Source organism: Oncorhynchus nerka, linkage group LG28 (genome assembly GCF_034236695.1).
Source record: "Oncorhynchus nerka isolate Pitt River linkage group LG28, Oner_Uvic_2.0, whole genome shotgun sequence".
NCBI lineage: Eukaryota > Metazoa > Chordata > Actinopteri > Salmoniformes > Salmonidae > Oncorhynchus > Oncorhynchus nerka.
Window position 1 is genome coordinate 74,440,209 of NC_088423.1, and position 20,791 is coordinate 74,460,999.

The 20,791-nt window shown below is 46.6% G+C and overlaps 1 protein-coding gene across 2 annotated transcripts in view; it reads right to left on the reverse strand.

The window, feature by feature from the left end:
• The window catches only part of LOC115112364 (dysbindin domain-containing protein 1-like), a 46,181-nt gene extending 25,744 nt beyond the window's left edge, over positions 1–20,437 (reverse strand). Inside the window, exons 1-2 of one of the 2 annotated variants that reach the window (XM_029639382.1) lie at positions 20,025–20,437; positions 14,383–14,526 (exon numbers count right to left, since the gene is read on the reverse strand). In XM_029639382.1, the coding sequence (XP_029495242.1) occupies positions 14,383–14,526; positions 20,025–20,055 (175 nt within the window). In that variant the 5' untranslated portion in view covers positions 20,056–20,437. Of the gene's footprint in view, positions 1–14,370; positions 14,527–20,024 lie in introns of both variants that reach the window. The other variant, XM_029639381.1, reaches the window with a different exon arrangement.
• Positions 20,438–20,791: the final 354 nt, after the last annotated feature.

Genomic DNA, 20,791 nt, shown 5'->3' on the forward strand with positions numbered 1-20,791 from the left:
ATTTTTTAAAATTCAAAAAGTAGACGATAAACTTTCACAAAACACTTCAAATACGTTTGTAATGCTACTTTAGGTATTAGTAAACGTTAATAAGCGATAAAAATCATCCGTAGGCGATGTAAATATCATTAGCTGTCGTCTTGGAAAAAATTTCAGGAGAGAGCTCTTCCGGAATGATCTGGGCGGAGACCGGAGGTAAGCGGTGCCCCTGTTTCGGTTCAACCAAGAATCAAAGATGATTCAATTCACAAGACTCTAGACAACATGGGGATGCTGTGGGAGTTGAATGCTCGGTCTTATCTAATTCGGCTCACTGTTAACAATTGCTGGAAGTGGAGCAAGGATATTTATTTCCATTTTCTGTGATCAGGTTTTCCTGCGCTTTCCGATGTAACGCACGTTATGTAATAGCCACAGTCGTGATTTAACCAGTTTTAAAAACGTCCGAGGGTTTCCTATCCACACATTCTAACCATATGAACGTACTATATTCCTGGCATGAGTAGCAGGGCGCTGAAATGTTGCGCGATTTTTAACAAAATGTTCAAAAAAGTAGAGGGTCGACTGAAGAGGTTAAGTACCACTGCATGTATTCCGTTGGTCGGATTACCAGAATATAGTTCATTCCCCCCCACCTTCTGATGTTCCCAGAATCTCTATGTTAACCAAGGGTTTTGCAAATGTAACATCAGTAGGGTAGAGAGAGGAAAAAGGGGGGAAGAGGTATTTATGACTGTCATAAACCTACCCCCCAGGCCAACATCATGACACTGATTACTGCTGAGGTGTGGTGGTTACTCAGGTGCTTACATCCAGGTGAGTGCTACACTTTTTGGTGGTGGATCTGTTCCAGCCTACCTACAGAGGAGGAGTAGCTGTGAACTTCAGAGACAGATGCTGCCTGATGAAGCGCTCCCTGAATTATTGTTGATATTCTTTTTAAACAAGATTGTTTGAAAAGCTCTATATAAAATAAATATATTATTATTAATCAACCCTATCCATTTACCATTCTTCAGATGCACTGCACCAGAAAAAGCGCTTCGGTCTGCTTCGGTCTGCAGGTTGTATAACTTTTCATTACATTTCATTACATTTCATTATAGTACAACGGTTTGATTTGTCTAATCTTAGCAATTTCTTCTTAGCTAGCTACATAGCCGTCTTTGTATCAAAGATAATTGCGTAATTATCGTATTTCGTCGTCCTCCTATCTGCCCAGCAGCTAGCCAGCTAGCAAACGTTCACCGTCTACCGTAGCACTGTAGTAACTATCACACTCAACTGAACGACTTGATTAGTGTAGTGTTAGCTAGCTACATAGCTGTCTTTGCTGTCTTCGTATCCAAGATAATTGTGTAGTTTAGAGTGTGTAGTCTTAGAGTGATAATTGCGTAATTATCGTATTTCGTCGTCCTCCTATCTGCCCAGCAGCTAGCCAGCTAGCAAACGTTCACCGTCTACCGTAGCACTGTAGTAACTATCACACTCAACTGAACGACTTGATTAGTGTAGTGTTAGCTAGCTACATAGTTGTCTTTGCTGTCTTCGTATCCAAGATAATTGTGTAGTTTAGAGTGTGTAGTCTTAGAGCGATTATCTTAATTTACCGAGGTTAGCTAGCCAGCTATTTGTCGTCCTTAACGTAGGAGTCACTCCTAGCTAGCCAACAGCTAGCCAACGTCTACTGAATAGAACTTTCGCATTCCGGTCGCATTCCGCTTCGCTCCACAGGTAGTATCACATTTTCATTTAATTTCATTACAGTCCCAACGGTGTAATTTGTTTGATCGTAGCTAGCTACATAGCTAGCTACATAGCCGTCTTTGTTTCAAAGATAATTGTGTAGTCTAGAGCGATTTTCTAGGTTAGCTAGCCAGCTATTGTCGTTCTTTTAACGCAACGTAACGTAATCAACACTGCTAGCTAGCCAGCTAGCCCCGAATAGCAGCATTGTAGAAACTTTACACTCAACGGAACGACTTGATTAGTGTAGTGTCAACAACGCAGCCACTGCCAGCTAGCCTACAAAGTCAACAACGCAGCCACTGCCAGCTAGCCTACCTCAGCAGTACTGTATCATTTTAATCATTTTAGTCAATTAGATTCTTGCTACGTAAGCTTAACTTTCTGAACATTTGAGACGTGTAGTCCACTTGTCATTCCAATCTCCTTTGCATTAGCGTAGCCTCTTCTCTAGCCTGTCAACTATGTGTCTGTCTATCCCTGTTCTCTCCTCTCTGCACAGACCATACAAACGCTCCACACCGCGTGGCCGCGGCCACCCTAATCTGGTGGTCCCAGCGCGCACGACCCACGTGGAGTTCCAGGTCTCTGGTAGCCTCTGGAACTGCCGATCTGCGGCCAACAAGGCAGAGTTCATCTCAGCCTATGCCTCCCTCCAGTCCCTCGACTTCTTGGCACTGGCGGAAACATGGATCACCACAGACAACACCGCTACTCCTACTGCTCTCTCTTCGTCCGCCCACGTGTTCTCGCACACCCCGAGAGCTTCTGGTCAGCGGGGTGGTGGCACCGGGATCCTCATCTCTCCCAAGTGGTCATTCTCTCTTTCTCCCCTTATCCATCTGTCTATCGCCTCCTTTGAATTCCATGCTGTCACAGTTACCAGCCCTTTCAAGCTTAACATCCTTATCATTTATCGCCCTCCAGGTTCCCTCGGAGAGTTCATCAATGAGCTTGATGCCTTGATAAGCTCCTTTCCTGAGGACGGCTCACCTCTCACAGTTCTGGGCGACTTTAACCTCCCCACGTCTACCTTTGACTCATTCCTCTCTGCCTCCTTCTTTCCACTCCTCTCCTCTTTTGACCTCACCCTCTCACCTTCCCCCTACTCACAAGGCAGGCAATACGCTCGACCTCATCTTTACTAGATGCTGTTCTTCCACTAACCTCATTGCAACTCCCTCCAAGTCTCCGACCACTACCTTGTATCCTTTTCCCTCTCACTCTCATCCAACACTTCCCACACTGCCCCTACTCGGATGGTATCGCGCCGTCCCAACCTTCGCTCTCTCTCCCCCGCTACTCTCTCCTCTTCCATCCTATCATCTCTTCCCTCTGCTCAAACCTTCTCCAACCTATCTCCTGATTCTGCCTCCTCAACCCTCCTCTCCTCCCTTTCTGCATCCTTTGACTCTCTATGTCCCCTATCCTCCAGGCCGGCTCGGTCCTCCCCTCCCGCTCCGTGGCTCGACGACTCATTGCGAGCTCACAGAACAGGGCTCCGGGCAGCCGAGCGGAAATGGAGGAAAACTCGCCTCCCTGCGGACCTGGCATCCTTTCACTCCCTCCTCTCTACATTTTCCTCCTCTGTCTCTGCTGCTAAAGCCACTTTCTACCACTCTAAATTCCAAGCATCTGCCTCTAACCCTAGGAAGCTCTTTGCCACCTTCTCCTCCCTCCTGAATCCTCCTCCCCCCTCCCTCTCTGCAGATGACTTCGTCAACCATTTTGAAAAGAAGGTCGACGACATCCGATCCTCGTTTGCTAAGTCAAACGACACCGCTGGTTCTGCTCACACTGCCCTACCCTGTGCTCTGACCTCTTTCTCCCCTCTCTCTCCAGATGACATCTCGCGTCTTGTGACGGCCGGCCGCCCAACAACCTGCCCGCTTGACCCTATCCCCTCCTCTCTTCTCCAGACCATTTCCGGTGACCTTCTCCCTTACCTCACCTCGCTCATCAACTCATCCCTGACCGCTGGCTACGTCCCTCCCGTCTTCAAGAGAGCGAGAGTTGCACCCCTTCTGAAAAAACCTACACTCGATCCCTCCGATGTCAACAACTACAGACCAGTATCCCTTCTTTCTTTTCTCTCCAAAACTCTTGAACGTGCCGTCCTTGGCCAGCTCTCCCGCTATCTCTCTCAGAATGACCTTCTTGATCCAAATCAGTCAGGTTTCAAGACTAGTCATTCAACTGAGACTGCTCTTCTCTGTATCACGGAGGCACTCCGCACTGCTAAAGCTAACTCTCTCTCCTCTGCTCTCATCCTTCTAGACCTATCGGCTGCCTTCGATACTGTGAACCATCAGATCCTCCTCTCCACCCTCTCCGAGTTGGGCATCTCCGGCGCGGCCCACGCTTGGATTGCGTCCTACCTGACAGGTCGCTCCTACCAGGTGGCGTGGCGAGAATCCGTCTCCACACCACGTGCTCTCACCACTGGTGTCCCCCAGGGCTCTGTTCTAGGCCCTCTCCTATTCTCGCTATACACCAAGTCACTTGGCTCTGTCATAACCTCACATGGTCTCTCCTATCATTGCTATGCAGACGACACACAATTAATCTTCTCCTTTCCCCTTCTGATGACCAGGTGGCGAATCGCATCTCTGCATGTCTGGCAGACATATCCGTGTGGATGACGGATCACCACCTCAAGCTGAACCTCGGCAAGACGGAGCTGCTCTTCCTCCCGGGGAAGGACTGCCCGTTCCATGATCTCGCCATCACGGTTGACAACTCCATTGTGTCCTCCTCCCAGAGCGCTAAGAACCTTGGCGTGATCCTGGACAACACCCTGTCGTTCTCAACTAACATCAAGGCGGTGGCCCGTTCCTGTAGGTTCATGCTCTACAACATCCGCAGAGTACGACCCTGCCTCACACAGGAAGCGGCGCAGGTCCTAATCCAGGCACCTGTCATCTCCCGTCTGGATTACTGCAACTCGCTGTTGGCTGGGCTCCCTGCCTGTGCCATTAAACCCCTACAACTCATCCAGAACGCCGCAGCCCGTCTGGTGTTCAACCTTCCCAAGTTCTCTCACGTCACCCCGCTCCTCCGCTCCCTCCACTGGCTTCCAGTTGAAGCTCGCATCCGCTACAAGACCATGGTGCTTGCCTACGGAGCTGTGAGGGGAACGGCACCTCAGTACCTCCAGGCTCTGATCAGGCCCTACACCCAAACAAGGGCACTGCGTTCATCCACCTCTGGCCTGCTCGCCTCCCTACCACTGAGGAAATACAGTTCCCGCGCAGCCCAGTCAAAACTGTTCGCTGCTCTGGCCCCCCAATGGTGGAACAAACTCCCTCACGACGCCAGGACAGCGGAGTCAATCACCACCTTCCGGAGACACCTGAAACCCCACCTCTTTCAGGAATACCTAGGATAGGATAAAGTAATCCTTCTCACCCCCCTTAAAAGATTTAGATGCACTATTGTAAAGTGGCTGTTCCACTGGATGTCTTAAGGTGAACGCACCAATTTGTAAGTCGCTCTGGATAAGAGCGTCTGCTAAATGACTTAAATGTAAATGTAAATGTCCGTGCCATGTTGCCAGGAACTTACTTTCGGCCGTGGGGATCTCCCACCTGGAATTCTCGGGGCTGGGCTCCCCGATTGTAGACCTGGGCTTGGGCGCGTTGGGCCCTCTCCATATATTCCCTCACGACTGGCCATATGGCTGTCATCCGCTCCCGCATCGTCTCCACGTGCTCCACCACGCTGCGTAAGGGGGGTCGGTTGGGCTTCCCACACCTCCTTGGCGAGGTCCAGTAGGCCGCTTGGCCTCCTCCCATAGAGGAGTTTGAACGGGGAAAACCCAGTTAAGGATTGGGGTACTTCTCAGATTGAGAACATTAGGTGGGGTAGTAGCTGGTCCAAGTTCTTCCCATCTTGCTCGATGATCTTCCGTAGCATCTGTTTGAGCGTTTTATTAAAGCGCTCGACGAGCACATCCGTCTGCGGGTGAAAAACGTAGGTCCGGATCTGCTTGATCTGCAGGAGGGCACACAACTCTTTCATGAGGCGGGACATAAACTCCGTACCTTGGTCTGTCAGGATCTCGTTCGGGATGCCCACCCGGCTAAAGAGGAGGAACAGCTCCCGGGCGATTCCCTTGTACACCGCCGCCCGTAGGGGAATGGCCTCGGGATACCTGGTGGCATAGTCCAATATTACCAAGATGTACCTGTGTCCTCATGCAGTCTTTACCAGGGGTCCCACTATGTCCATGGCGATGCGTTCAAAGGGCACCCCGATTATTGGCAGGGGGACCAGAAGGTTTCGGAAGTGTGCTTTTGGGGCAGTGAGTTGACACTCCGGGCAGCTGCGACAGGAGTCTTCCACATCCCGGGCCAGTGGAACCGGGCGGCGATCCGATCCCGGGTCTTCTCCATTCTCAGGTGTGCCCCAACAGGTGGGTGTGGGCCAGCTGAAGAACGGTTCCTACGTACCATCGGGGCAACACTACCTCTCGAAGTTCCCCCTGTTGGCGCGACACCTGATACAAAAGGTTATTCTTAATTAGGAAATGGGGATATTGCCAGTCACTTACCCCCGGAAGTAGCTGTCCATCCACTGCTATCACTCGGAAATTCGGATCAAATTCGGATCCTCCCACAATTGTCCCCTCAGTTGGCCCCCCATGGGGGTCTCGACTGGCCCCTTGAAATCGAGGAGGGGGAGGCTGTGCTCCTCTTCCAGTGGTTCCCCAGGGGGTTCGAGTTTCGGCTCCCCCTCCGACTCCGGACCCGTAGAGTCAGGTTGGTTAACCGGCGGCTTCCGGGCCACACAGGTGATGGGTCGTCCCCACTCTCTTCTTCGGCCGGCTCGTACTTTCTTCCTCAACTCATGCCCCCATGGGGCCACGAACAGCGGACAATCCCATCCCACTAGGAGAGGTACCGGCATCTCTGGTACTGCACCCACCATCATCTGACAGCTCCCTTGTGGCGTCACGATGTTGGTCCATATGGTGGGATGCCGTTTTGTGTCACCGTGAACACAGGAAATGCACATCTCCCTACACCGTTTGGTCTCCTGGTTCAGCAGGCTCGTTGTTACGAGCGTAACCGTGGTTACCGAGTCTAATAGCGCTTCAGTGTCACGTCCGTCAACCTTCACCGGGACCATGGGTGCAGTTGACTCGTGGTGTGCCCAACAGGAGGTGACATAGTCCACGGCATGACCCACCTCGCCTCCGGGGCTAGCTGATGGCATCGACTTCTCTCGAGCCGGGCAATTCCAGGCAATGTGCCCCTGGGCGCCACACTCAAAACACCTCCTTTGGTCTCCCTCTACCTGGGGTCGCCGGTGTCGGGTCGTTCCTAACCCTGCTGTCTCTCCACTCTCCACGGGTTTGCGGTCCTTTGGCCGTGCCGACTGTCGGTTCGGGGTACACTGCGGTGGGGCTGTCCTTCCGTCCCTTTGGACGGGTCGCCGACTCGTCCCGGCTCCCACTCAGCAGTGCCTGAGTTTCTTCTGCATCTCCACTGCTTCCAGGAGGCCCTCCAAGTTCTGGGATGCGCATAAACTCGCTGCCCTCTTCATGTCATGGGGTATTGTCCATAAGAAGCGATCCAGGACCACTTTGTCGAGGATGGATAGGGTGGATACGTCGGTGAAGAGCCATGCCCTGATGACGCGCAGTAGGTCACTCATCTGGGCTCGGGGGGAGGCGTCAGGTACGAACCTCCAGTCGTGGAACTGTTGAGCCCGATGGGCTAGGCTGTACCCGTAGCGGCTGAGTATCTCCCGTTTGAGTCCATCGTAGTTATCCACCTGTTCGTCGTCCAGGTCCCAATACACCTTTTGGGCATTCGCAGAGACGAACGGGGCCAGCAGACTTGCCCACTGCGGCCTTGGCCATCCTTCCCGTAGTGCTGTCCGTTCAAATGTACAGAAGTATGTTTCGAGGTCATCGTCTTCCGTTAAAAACTGGTTGGGATGTGATCCAGGAGACACTCCTCATTGCAGCTTCCTGACTTCCTTAACGAGGCGGACATTTTGTTTTTCATTCCTGAACTGCCTGTTGTGCTTGTTGGGCCCGGACGAACTGAGCTATCAACTCGTCCATGCTGAAACTGTGTAAATGTCAACCCTGATCTGACCACATTATCAGAGTACCTGCATTCTCCACCACTTGTGGCAGACCAGGGGGTTTGGTCAAGACATTTACATAGATCAGACACGGACAGAGTATGATCAGCTCGGTTTCAAGGGTGTTTATTAAATAATAAATCAAAAAGAAAAGGTCTCCCCCATGAGACCCTCTCCAGGACACCGTCTCCTGGGCTCCGGTTGGGCACGTCTCCTGTATCCTGTCTGGCACACAAACTCAACTCCCTCGGCTTAGCTCGGGTAAACGTATCCAACCACATGGAAGCCACCTCACGTCCCCTAGTCCTCTCCCTGTGTGCTGCCCTTCTGGCAGCTTTATGGGCCTCGTACAGCTGGTGAGCAATCCGCCCTTGATTACTCACCAGCTCCCAAGCAGCCCCAATGTATACTCCATCTGTTACCAAGCCTTGACGAGTCTCCCCCTGGTGGCTGACCTGCTGTACGCCACAATACGTACTCCTCTCCCTCTCCCAGCCACTCTTCTTCCTCTGTCAGCCACTTCTCTATCTCTGGCTGGGTCCATGTTTACACTACAGTACTGCATTATTTTTAAGATGCCCTCTTTTGTATAGATGGTAATGAAATTCAAATACTAACACCTGGGTAGGTGTTCAGCTACAATGGGAATCAGATGTGGTTGGTCTAATTTTTTGATAGTATTTCCTTTTTTAGATTTGGAATATATTTAAATGTAGCAAATTGCTGTCTTATTCAACTTTGTGTTATGTTAGGTTTTGAACTTAAGTTTAATAGTTTTAAAAAGTGTATGTAAGCATGTGAAAATTGGCCTGTAAGTACAGTGGGGCAAAAAAGTATTTAGTCAGCCACCAATTGTGCAAGTTCTCCCACTTAAAAAGATGAGAGAGGCCTGTAATTTTCATTATAGGTACACTTCAACTATGACAGACAAAATGAGAAAAAAAATATCCAGAAAATTGCATTGTAGGATTTTTAATCAATTTATTTGCAAATTATGGTGGAAAATAAGTATTTGGTCAATAACAATAGTTTATCTCAATACTTTGTTATTTACCCTTTGTTGGCAATGACAGAGGTCAAACGTTTTCTGTAAGTCTTCACAAGGTTTTCACACACTGTTGCTGGTATTTTGGCCCATTCTTCCATGCAGATTTCCTCTAGAGCAGTGATGTTTTGGGGCTGTTGCTGGGCAACACGGACTTACAACTCCCTCCAAAGATTATCTATGGGGTTGAGATCTGGAGACTGGCTAGGCCACTCCAGGACCTTGAAATGCTTCTTACGAAGCCACTCCTTTGTTTCCCGGGCGGTGTGTTTGGGATCATTGTCATGCTGAAAGACCCAGCCACGTTTCATCTTCAATGCCCTTACTGATGGAAGGAAGTTTTCACTCAAAATCTCACGATACATGGCCCCATTCATTCTTTCCTTTACACGGATCAGTCGTCCTGGTCCCAGAAAAACAGCCCCAAAGCATGATGTTTCCACCGCCATGCTTCACAGTAGGTATGGTGTTCTTTGGATGCAACTCAGCATTCTTTGTCCTCCAAACACGACGAGTTGAGTTTTTACCAAAAAGTTCCATTTTGGTTTCATCTGACCATATGACATTCTCCCAATCTTCTTCTGGATCATCCAAATGCTCTCTAGCAAACTTCAGACGGGCGTGGACATGTACTGGCTTAAGCAGGGGTCACGTCTGCCACTGCAGGATTTGAGTCCCTGGCGGCGTAGTGTGTTACTGATGGTAGGCTTTGTTACTTTGGTCCCAGCTCTCTGCAGGTCATTCACTAGGTCCCCCTGTGTGGTTCTGAGATTTTTGCTCACCGTCCTTGTGATCATTTTGACCCCACGGGGTGAGATCTTGCGTGGAGCCCCAGATCGAGGGAGATTATCAGTGGTCTTGTATGTCTTCCATTTCCTAATAATTTCTCCCACAGTTGATTTCTTCAAACCAAACTGCTTACCTATTGCAGATTCAGTCTTCCCAGCCTGGTGCAGGTCTACAATTTTGTTTCTGGTGTCCTTTGACAGCTCTTTGGTCTTGGCCATAGTGGAGTTTGGAGTGTGACTGTTTGAGGTTGTGGACAGGTGTCTTTTATACTGATAACAAGCTCAAACAGATGCCATTAATACAGGTAACGAGTGGAGGACAGAGGAGCCTCCTTAAGAAGAAGTTACAGGTCTGTGAGAGCTTGCTTGTTTGTAGGTGACCAAATACTTATTTTCCACCATCATTTGCAAATAAATTCATTAAAAATCCTACAATGTGATTTTCTGGATTTTTTTTCTCATTTTGTCTGTCATAGTTGAAGTGTACCTATGATGAAAATTACAGACCTCTCTCATCTTTTTAAGTGGGAGAACTTGCACAATTGGTGGCTGACTAAATACTTTTTTTGCCCCACTGTACATAGAGTTTTGGTGGTGGTTGTGTCTGCGTGTCATGCCCTGGCCATAGAGAGGCTTTTATTCTCTATTTTAGTTAGGCCAGGGTGTGACTAGGGTGGACATTCTAGGTTCTTTATTTCTTTGTTTTCTATTTCTTTGTTTTTGGCTGAGTGTGGTTCCCAATCAGAGGCAGCTGTCTATCGTTGTCTCTGATTGGGAATCAAACTTAGGCAGCCTTTTTCCCACCTGTGTTTTGTGGGTAGGTAGTTTCTGTTTAGTGTCTGCACTTGACAGAACTGTTTCGGTTTTTCACTTTGTTACTTTGTTCAAGTGTTTTTTGATAAATGAAATATCATGAACACTTACCACGCTGAGCTTTGGTCCGATCCTCATTCTGACGAGAGCCGTTACACTGAGTGAGAAAATAATTCATGAAATTTGAAAGATGTAGTCATTGAATGCATTTTGTGCCTAAGCAATGAAAAATGATCCACAGTTTAGCCCACATAGACTGCTGTTGTGCTCACTGTGTGAAGCGTTTTGAAAAAGTGACCTAAGTATTGAGAAATGGGTCCTAGCGATTGTAAATAACTGTAAGTAGAGCCATTACATTTGTGCAGGCCAGGCTCTTCAACTACCTCACCAGATATATATGCTGGTACGATCACCCATGTTACGACTCTAATAAAAGGCATTACCGAAGCCTGTCAGGCGTAACAGCATGACATTAGCCACGCTCAGGCTCTGGGGCTGAGATAACACAAGGTTAAAGGGTCATGATAGCCATAGTATCGGACCTGAAAGAAGTAACACCTGCCCCATATTGGTTATGATGTGGGGAATGAAAGAGCCTGCGTCCACAGCTGTCAGCAGTCTCACACAGCAGCAGAGCAGCTCTGATTGTGAATGAAGCCCTGGTATGTGGTATGGTTTTGGCTATATTCTAGCCATTAGACCAGACCATGAGCAAGCTGGATAATGAAATGTGCCCATGCATATTTGAATAAATCTACAAAATCTATTATATGGAGGGTGCTGTCCTACTCCAATACCCCCATACTATATTCTACTTCATCAGTCCTCTAAGCCGACACACCCTCAGGGCATGCGTCAGGTGCAACCCCTCCCTGACAAAATTATTTGGGTTTAAGAATGTATTGAGGGATGGAGGGAAAGTGTGAGAGGGAGGAAGGGCCTAAGATCAGACTGTGAGAATAGCTTCTACTAGATGAGTTCTCCCCAGAGGCCCGGAATAGGCTTGCCCACGGCTGTCTGTCTCTTTGAATCTCCCAGCAAGAGAAGGAGAGAGGAAGGGAGAGAAAGAGAGAGGAGGGATGGATGGAAGAGTTGTAGTTAAAATTAGTTAGGAGAGAGAGGGAGGGAGGAGAGATGAAGACAGAAAGGGGTTATAAAGAAATTCCACCTCCGCTATATCGCTCTCTTTTTTCTCTCTCTCTAAACTAGTTACAGTCATCCCAGTCCCCTTTGTTAATTTCTTTCCTCTACCCCTCCTCTACTCTCCTCTAACCCCTCCTCTAACCCTCCTCTTCTGTCTACTCCCACCCCCACTTCTCCTTGAATAATTGATCAGTAACACATTTTTCCTCCCAGCAAGGTTGGTGAGAGAGATGGAGAGAAACGGTTGTTGCTCTCTCTCAACCCATTAAGTGTCTCTCTGGCAGCCCATTGGTGGGACTATACCCATAATACATTCACATTGAGAAGGAAAGGTGACATTCATACATTAGACTTGTATGGCAGCTGTTGAATGGATACTAAGCAGTAGCCCACTTGTGAAAGCACACACACACACACACAAACCAACCAACCACTTGTCCTTGTTGTCCTGACCCCTCCTGTTGTTTTTGGCTGACGGTTACAAATGGAAAATTAGAAAAAATAAAGAGGACTTAGCAATGACTTTGGCTATTTCTTTGACTTTTGGCCCCTTGTTAAATGCAGCCTCAGGTATTTCCTTGTTATTGTTCTTTCCCTTCTTCTCTTGTCGCTGCCTTCTCTCACTGCCCTTCACTCTATGTTCTCTCTGTGGTTGTACTCAGGGATCTCTCTGTCTCTGTCTCTGTCTCTCCTCTCTGCCAGGGTGTACTGTATATTGAAAATGTAATAGAATGTAAGATAAGGGGAGAGGGAAGAGTATACATGTAATGGAAAAGAAGAATGGACAAACTCAATTGGAAAGAAAAATTGAGAGAGAGTGAGAGATGAGAAAGAGTTTGGGAAAACAAATTTGGGGAGAGAAAGATGAGGGAGAAGAGGGGTAATCTGCCTTAGTGAAGACTGAGATAATTGCCGGGTATGCTGGGCTGTCAATAGCAGTAGTCTGGCGGAGAGACTGGGGGCTCCATCAAACAGTAGAATGCCTCTGTATCTGACCCCCCCAGGCCCCCCAGCCACCCCATGGCTCACTGATCATTAGCCTAGCCAGAGCAGCCTATAATGAGGATCGAGGGGGGTGATGGGGTAAGCTAGAAAGACCGTTGCAAGGGTCTCCCCTTTAGCAAAATGATGAGCACAGTATAGATCAGCCAGTCTCAACAAACAGCCTATAATGAGGCTATAATGATTCCCAAAATACTCTCATACACTCAGGCTTTAACAGCGGCTTCCACTGTGCCTCAGTAGAATTGGTTATAGTGCACAGTGTGATGCTTGGCTCAGAGCCAGTAAACTGGACTTGACCTTATCTAGAGGTAACAAAGTCATTGGGTCCAGCCAAACTCAGCAAGAGGGCTATTAACAACTTTATCCAATTGTTATTCACTCCCCACAATACATAAACTGTTGTAGAAAATAAATGTACTAGTTTTATGATGTAACTCAAGGGTTTCCCTCTCTGTCTGTAGGGTAACTGTGCCCCAGGTGTCTCTTTAAGGCAGAAGGACACAGATACTGGGCTGTAGTGGCTGTCTCCCTGAATGGGTGTTTAGTCGTTGGGTAGATAAAGACTTCCTTGTGAGGCCTGTGTCTGTCTGTGTGTCTGTGTGTGCGTGTCTGTGGCCTCTGGCTCAGCCCTGGGCATGGTGTAGATAGACACAGTGACACAGGACTCCCTCTGTGGGGGGGACAGACACACAATGATGCCTTTTAGCTGGGGGATTGGAAGTGTGGATGGGTAGAGGACAAGGTGGAAGTCGGGTTACTGGAACTGGGAAGATGGGTGCAATATATCTCAATTTAACCCCAGAGGAAGTGATGAACTGACCACAGTGTACACTTGTGCCACAATGCCAAACTAAAAAAATGACCCACCTCTTACACACAAAAAAATGAAAGTTTCTCAAGGGTTCTTTGGGAAGAGGGGATGGTTCTATATGGAACCATCCTGACCCAAAGAACCCTTTGAGCCCTTCAATGGTTCTTTGCAGCTCAATTTTATTTTACTTTAGTGATAATTAAAATGTACGGGCGGCAGCTCATTCAAATATTTTGGGGCGTGGTTTATTCACAGCTTTTTTTGTGCAACCGTGAGTGAGGGTGTAATTCCAGTTGTTCTAAATTGTTGTGTTACGCTATTAAATATTATATATGACTAAGGCCAGTGATGTTGTCTTGTGAAAGATTCACATATGGCCTTGTGTCAATTCAGAATGATTGACTAAGTCAGTAGATATCAATAATCTCCTCAGGGACCCACTGCCATTCCAGAGCTGGCACACAAAATAATAACTGCAATGGAATTTTAACAATATAATATGGCTAGTAAACCAGAATATAAACCACGCTACGGTTCTACAAAGAACCTTAAGATTGAGAATGGTCCTTTTTTGTTGCTACTGTATATAGAATATTTTTGAATGGTTCTATATGAAACCTTAGGAAAGGGTTCTTTATAGGACCTTTAAAAAACGGGTTCCGCTATGGGTACAACCCTTGGTTGGTTCTATAAAGAACTTTCTCAATCTAAAGGTTCTTTGTAGAACCATATAGATTTTTTAAATTTTGCCTTACTAGCCATATTATATACTGTAGTTAAAATTCCATCCAAAATGCCATCCAACTACCATCCTTTAGCCATCCCCTAATTACTATCCTCCCCATCCTCCCCCATTCCTTTTTTCTATCCATCCAATCCACCCTCCATCCATCCATCCACCACTCCTCCATCGCTCCCCTTACCCCGGTACTCACGTCTCCTCTCGGTGACGTGCAGCAGACCAGCGGTGTGTCCTGGGAGCCCTCCCTCCTCTTCCCCCACTGGGTGATGGTACAACTCCTTGGAAAGGTCTCCTGAGCTGGAGGGCTTCAGCAACTTCTGGATGTCTTTATTGGGCTCTGTGGTGGTAAACACACACACATACACACACATGTAAGTACACACGTACGCACACACACAGGAAAAGAGGGAGAGAGCAAATGAGACAGGTAAGAGTGAGTGATCGTTATCACTGTCTAGCCCTTCCTGCATCCATGATCTCCTTTTATTCATGTTTGGCAGATGTGTTTTGTGATGCATTTATGCTGTGTGCTGGTAATCATATTTAGCCACTGTGCGTCTCGCCTCAGGAAGCAGTGAGTGACTAGCAGGCTATTCTAGGTGACCATGCCCATCCATCTTCTCCTGAGGATATCTTGTGTGACATTTGTTTACGGACCCACCCTGCTGGGGCACAATGCTGTATAACACAGACACACACACTTGCACACATACGTGCATACATACATGAATACACACGAACACGCACACACACACACACACAGTCTAAATAAACACTGCATAAAATACCAGTATTGGCATTTGGGTTGCAACAGAAAGCGTATAGCCACCAATCTAGAATCTCAAAATGTGTTGAAAAATCAATAATTATTACATTTTCTGCAATGGAACCCCACAGTGTACGTTTCAAAGTGGAAAATTCTGTTTTTATAGCATTTCAATTGTCAGATGAGAAAGAGTTTGTCTTACTTCTATTTTCAGATATCTTGTTGCTCCTGTCTTTCTACAGAGCCTGTTTCACTGTCCTGTGCTGTGCTTTGCTCACAGGGAAAAGACTATGTGTGTTGTTATGTAAAAGGTTGTCTAGTGACAGTAGCTCTACTGTTTCAGTTTCACTACCTCCGTTTCAATGAACCACCGCCTCAGAGCCTCCCTATACTCACTCACATGTTTTATTTAAAGAGTTAAAACTCTGAAACTCTCATTTCATCCACTTCACTAAACCTTTTTACTGTGGTTCTCTATCCCTTTATTTCCCCTCTCATTTCAGAGTTTAGGTTTTTATCCCTTTGGACTACAATTACCACAGGGCCGTCATTCTGTGTAGCTTTTCAAAGAGGATAAGGGATGAAATGTTCATATTACTCTTCTACCAGGCTCACACAGTTAGATGATCCACTTTCTATTGAATAACTCCCCCACATCTAGTGTAATATTTTGTGTAATAGGAGGGGTTGAACAGAAGGTTAACCACGAGTACTGATGATAATCTACAGTAACATTAATCCCCAGGTTATTACATCACCTACTGTATCCACATGAACCCCTGAATAGCTGTGTTCCTTTTCCTTAACACTGCATGCTGTGGGCTTTACCATAGACAGGTTTACACATGCACTGTGTGTGTGTGTGTGTGTGTGTGTGTGTGTGTGTGTGTGTGTGTGTGTGTGTGTGTGTGTGTGTGTGTGTGTGTGTGTGTGTGTGTGTGTGTGTGTGTGTGTGTGTGTGTGTGTGTGTGTGTGTGTGTGTGTGTGTGTGTGTGTGTGTGTGTGTGCGAATGTATGAAGTTGTGTGTAAAGGTAGTTTAGATCTCCTCCAGTGTGTGTGAGTCACGTACAGACAGTGATGGAAATAGACTTATGTGGATGTGCTTGTGTACTACGCCGAGTTGGACATTCAATTAGGTTTAAATTGAAAACGGCTGTCTCATCTGATGTTCTGAGACAACACATTCCTTGGAGGAATACTGCATTCCACCAGGCTCTGAGTCATGGAATATTATCCAGGGAGCTGAGGTGTATCTTAGAAGACTCACAAACCAACATACAGCCACATACAGATACATCTAGTCTCTCTCACACATGCCTATATACACCTGAACATTCAGTACACTCACATGCACAGTCATCTACAGTGCACACTCCCCACTCTAGTAGAAATCCATACACACTTGATCAAACTGTCACACATTCACACACACATACACATTTTCACACATGTAAGTGTACATGCGAACACACACACACACACACACACACACACACACACACACACACACACACACACACACACACACACACACACACACACACACACACACACACACACACACACACACATCTCAGGTGGTGTCCTGTACTAACTCCAGTCCATCCAAAATCCATCCAAAAGGCTTCTTAACAGCTTCTACTCCCAAGCCATAAGACTCCTGAACAGCTAATCAAATGGCTATTTGCATTGTCCCCCCCTCCCTTTTTACGCTGCTTCTACTCTCTGTTTATAATCTATGCATAGTCACATAGTCACATAGTCACATTGACTCTGTACCAGCACCCCCTGTACTGTTATTTTATTGCCACTCTTTAATTATTTGTTATTTGTTATTTTTGTCTTTTTTAAAATCTATTTTTTACTTAATAACACCTGTTTTTCTTAAAACTGCATTGTTCGTTAAGGGCTTGTAAGTAAGCATTGCACTGTAAGGTCTACACCTGTTATATTCGGCACATGTGACGAATAAAATTTGATTTGATTTGATCTCCAGATTCCTCTGAGTCATGCGGCACATTGCTACCTCACTGACTCTGCAGCAACAAGCGTTAGCGCAGAACACAGCAGACAGGGAGGAGAGAGGGATGGAGATAGGTGAGAGGGAGAGCGGAATGAAGGTGTGGGTGAAAAGAGGAAAGAGATAGGTGAGAAAGTAGCAGCAGGAGCGTTCTAGAGGTTAACATCCTAACTCCTTGCTGGGCTGCCCTCCCCAAGCCTTTGTTGGACATCATCATCATGTTGTCCCTCAGACTGCACAATCACTGTGGAAACATCCACGTCTTTAGGAATGGAGAAGAGCATCTTTGGCACAGATTGTGTGTGTGTGTGTGTGTGTGTGTGTGTGTGTGTGTGTGTGTGTGTGTGTGTGTGTGTGTGTGTGTGTGTGTGTGTGTGTGTGTGTGTGTGTGTGTGTGTGTGTGTGTGTGTGTGTCACACAGAGAAGGGTGTGGCATTTCAAAGGGTTGGCAAAGCAAGTCACAGACTAAACATGATGGATTCCCATTTCACCCTGGATACAAGGCTTGCTGTTGGCTATCGATTTATTTTTGCAGCGAGGGTCCAAACAAGCTGAGAGAATACAGCTCCACTTTCCCTTCTCTATAATGAGGTGGTGATACTATTTACCGTTTGCTGCCTCATTTCCCATGTCTGTTACCCCCCTCTGTCTGTCAATCTGCCTCATAGTCACACAATTAATGTTTACACCACTGGAGGCTGCTGAGGGGAGGATGGCTCACAATAATGGCTGGAAAGTAGTGAATGGAATGGCATCAAACACATGGAAACTATATGTTTGATGTATTTGATACCATTCCACTCCAGCTATTACCATGGGCCCATCCTCCCCAGTTAAGGTGCCAGCAACCTCCTGTGGTTTACACCTTAAATCAATTGCCAATCATGTTTTACATGCATAGACACACACAGAGTATTCAATCAAAGTGTACTAGGGATCTTTCAAGGTGAATAAAAAATAAGAGCAGTCACAGATGACATCAATCAAAATCGATCTGGTTTAATACAACTCTTCCAGAACAGAAGCAGATAACATATTCTAATCTCACAGCACCAATGTTCCGTAAACGCCCACTGAGAGGCTTGTAGGAAGTCACAAAATCAGCTGCTACAGAATTACATTGTGTCACAGAATATAATAACAGTCAGTGTCCTCTGTCCGTGTACCTCCAGTCTGGCGTCAATCACTATCAACAGATATGAGAAAAATCTATAATATTCAGTGTCAGGTCTAGTGACCATCAAACCATACACAAATGAGTGTCTGAATTAGAACACTGGGAATCTTATGTGTTGGCCTGCATAAACATCTTAAATATTCCCATTACACAATGGCACATCACAGTATGAATGGCACATCACAGTATGTAATGCCTTGCTTCCATTATTTTGTTAGCCACCAAGTATGACTATACATGGCACATGTCAATGTTGATACTGTAAATATGTGTACGGTAAAGAATGCTCTAGAATGAGATGGATCTGCTAGGTATTGCGGTGGTAGGTGACATATGAGGAGACTCATTGGACTCATTGACTAAACCAGCTACTGTACATATGTGGCTCTGGGGTACTGAGGTTGTATGTGTCTTTATCCTTAGTGGGTCAGACATAGATCCTAGATGAATGAGTGTCAGTCCTACATGGTCTAGGGTAAATGTGTCAATGAGTCAGGTAGCTAGCCTAGCCACCTAACGTGCCCCCAACCTGAGACACTTTTCAAAAGATGGCTTATTGTACAATCCTACTGATCATATGAAAGTAATAAACTTAACCTAGCTGTCTGCAGAGATCTCTGATATAACCAAGCCATATCAAATGAGTAATTGGATGTGGCCTTATTCACTAGGACCGTCTCTAATAGGTCAGTCAACGTGATGAATGAGCTGACACTACCTCATGCTCCTCTTGACCCAGTGTGTCCTACTATAAATGCCTACTGACTGAGCACCATCCGTACACAGTATGTTTAATGGGACATGGTGAACACACCACCAGCCAACAGTGAAAGGACTGGAGTGTGCTGTTTGAAAGGCTGCTCTTTCAGGTTTTGGCTCACACTGCTCCTAGCAATCCTGCAGGACTTCCTCTGAATCAGGTTCACGCGCACACACACTGATTGCATTCACCACAATAGTTTAATCAAACTCAACATATCGGTGCAAATCAAATCAATCTTCTTTCAACAGTAAAGGCAACAGGAAGTAAGTCTCTCCACGCCCTTCTCCCACCACACTGTTATTTCTCTCTTCTACATCCATCCTTTTTCCCTTTATCACAGATAACAATCCATCCTACAGGAAATGATGTTGCTATGATCCATTTGATCAATGTCATTAAGGTATTGTGTCGAATTGATACCATACAAATCACATCTTGTTTACCACATCTTATTAACTACATTGTGTCAACACTGGGTACTGAAATAGCTCTACACACAACAACATCCTTCATATCTGAAAACAGTAACATGAACATGTGTTCATCTTCCTTCCGTTCCCAACATTGTCATTACATGTAAGCATTCAATACATATTTCATATGCATTTAGTCTAAACATACTAAGAATAGTATGGATTCATTAACACGTTATATATTCTCCAATTCAGACCTGTAGAAACATCCACCACTATCTTATTTCCATCCTTAATGTTGGCTACTGTTTCCTCTACTCTACAGTATCATCTGCAGTCCACTGATGTGCACTACAGGTGGGCTAATACATTAACAGAACCCACTGTTAAGAGAATTAACTACACTAATATACTATTATACAGTCAAAGCTGGCAGAGTACATGATTTAACTAACATAACCATCTTAATGGCTGCTAGAGTATATGTCTGGGGTAAAACAGAGCACCTATTCTCAGAAACCAAGTCTGGGCTAACAGAGAATTTAAATGTGACAATAGAGTGAAAGAGGCTGGTATGATAGACTAACATGGAATAGACATAACATAGAGTCCATCTGGAAAGACATGGTGATGAACAGTCTGGTCTAGGCTGATGTATTCTATGCTAACAGTGAATAACGTAAAGCTGCACCTACCTGGGCTCCCTGCCCCTCCCTGTGCCTCCATGCAGCCGAGCCGAGAGTGCCGTGCTGTCTATCACAACAGCATGGGAGTGGGGGAGACAGACTGAGAGAGATGGAGGGAGAGAGAGAGGTATGCCAGCTCTCGTTCTCCACAGCTGCACTCCTTTTTTACTCTGTCGTTCTCTTCCTCACTGCCTGGTGCTCATCCCTGCTCAGTGCTCTCTCACACACCACCAGCCTGCCCAATACAGACGTGAGAACACACTGAGTTCACCGCTCTGCTGCGCTGCCTGCCTCACAGAGAGAGAGAGAGAGAGAGAGAGAGAGAGAGAGAGACAGAGAGAGACAGCGAGAGAGAGCACCGCAAAACCCAGAACCACTTTGTTCTATAATAACATTGTGAAAAAGCTCAGCGAATGCAGAATACAAAGAGATCTAGAGAGAGAGGGAGAAAAAGAGGGGGATAGAGAGAAAGTGAGAGAGAGCAGGATGGGCACACTGGCAGACTGCCCAGATTGAGAGAGAGAGAGGGTGGCTGTAGGAGGGGTGTTGGTGGGGCTTTGGATAAAGGGAAGGGGAGAGTTGGATACACCACATGGGTGAGAAGTATCACAGAGTCACTATGTGTGTGAGCGTGTGTGTCTGTGTGTGCCAATGACTGTATATATGAATGGACAAAGTCACTGATCACATAACACCATGCATTCCTATGTGAAGACTCAATAGCCAAATTAAGTCGGTTAAGATGGCGTATCACGCGCAGTTTGAGCTACTCCAGC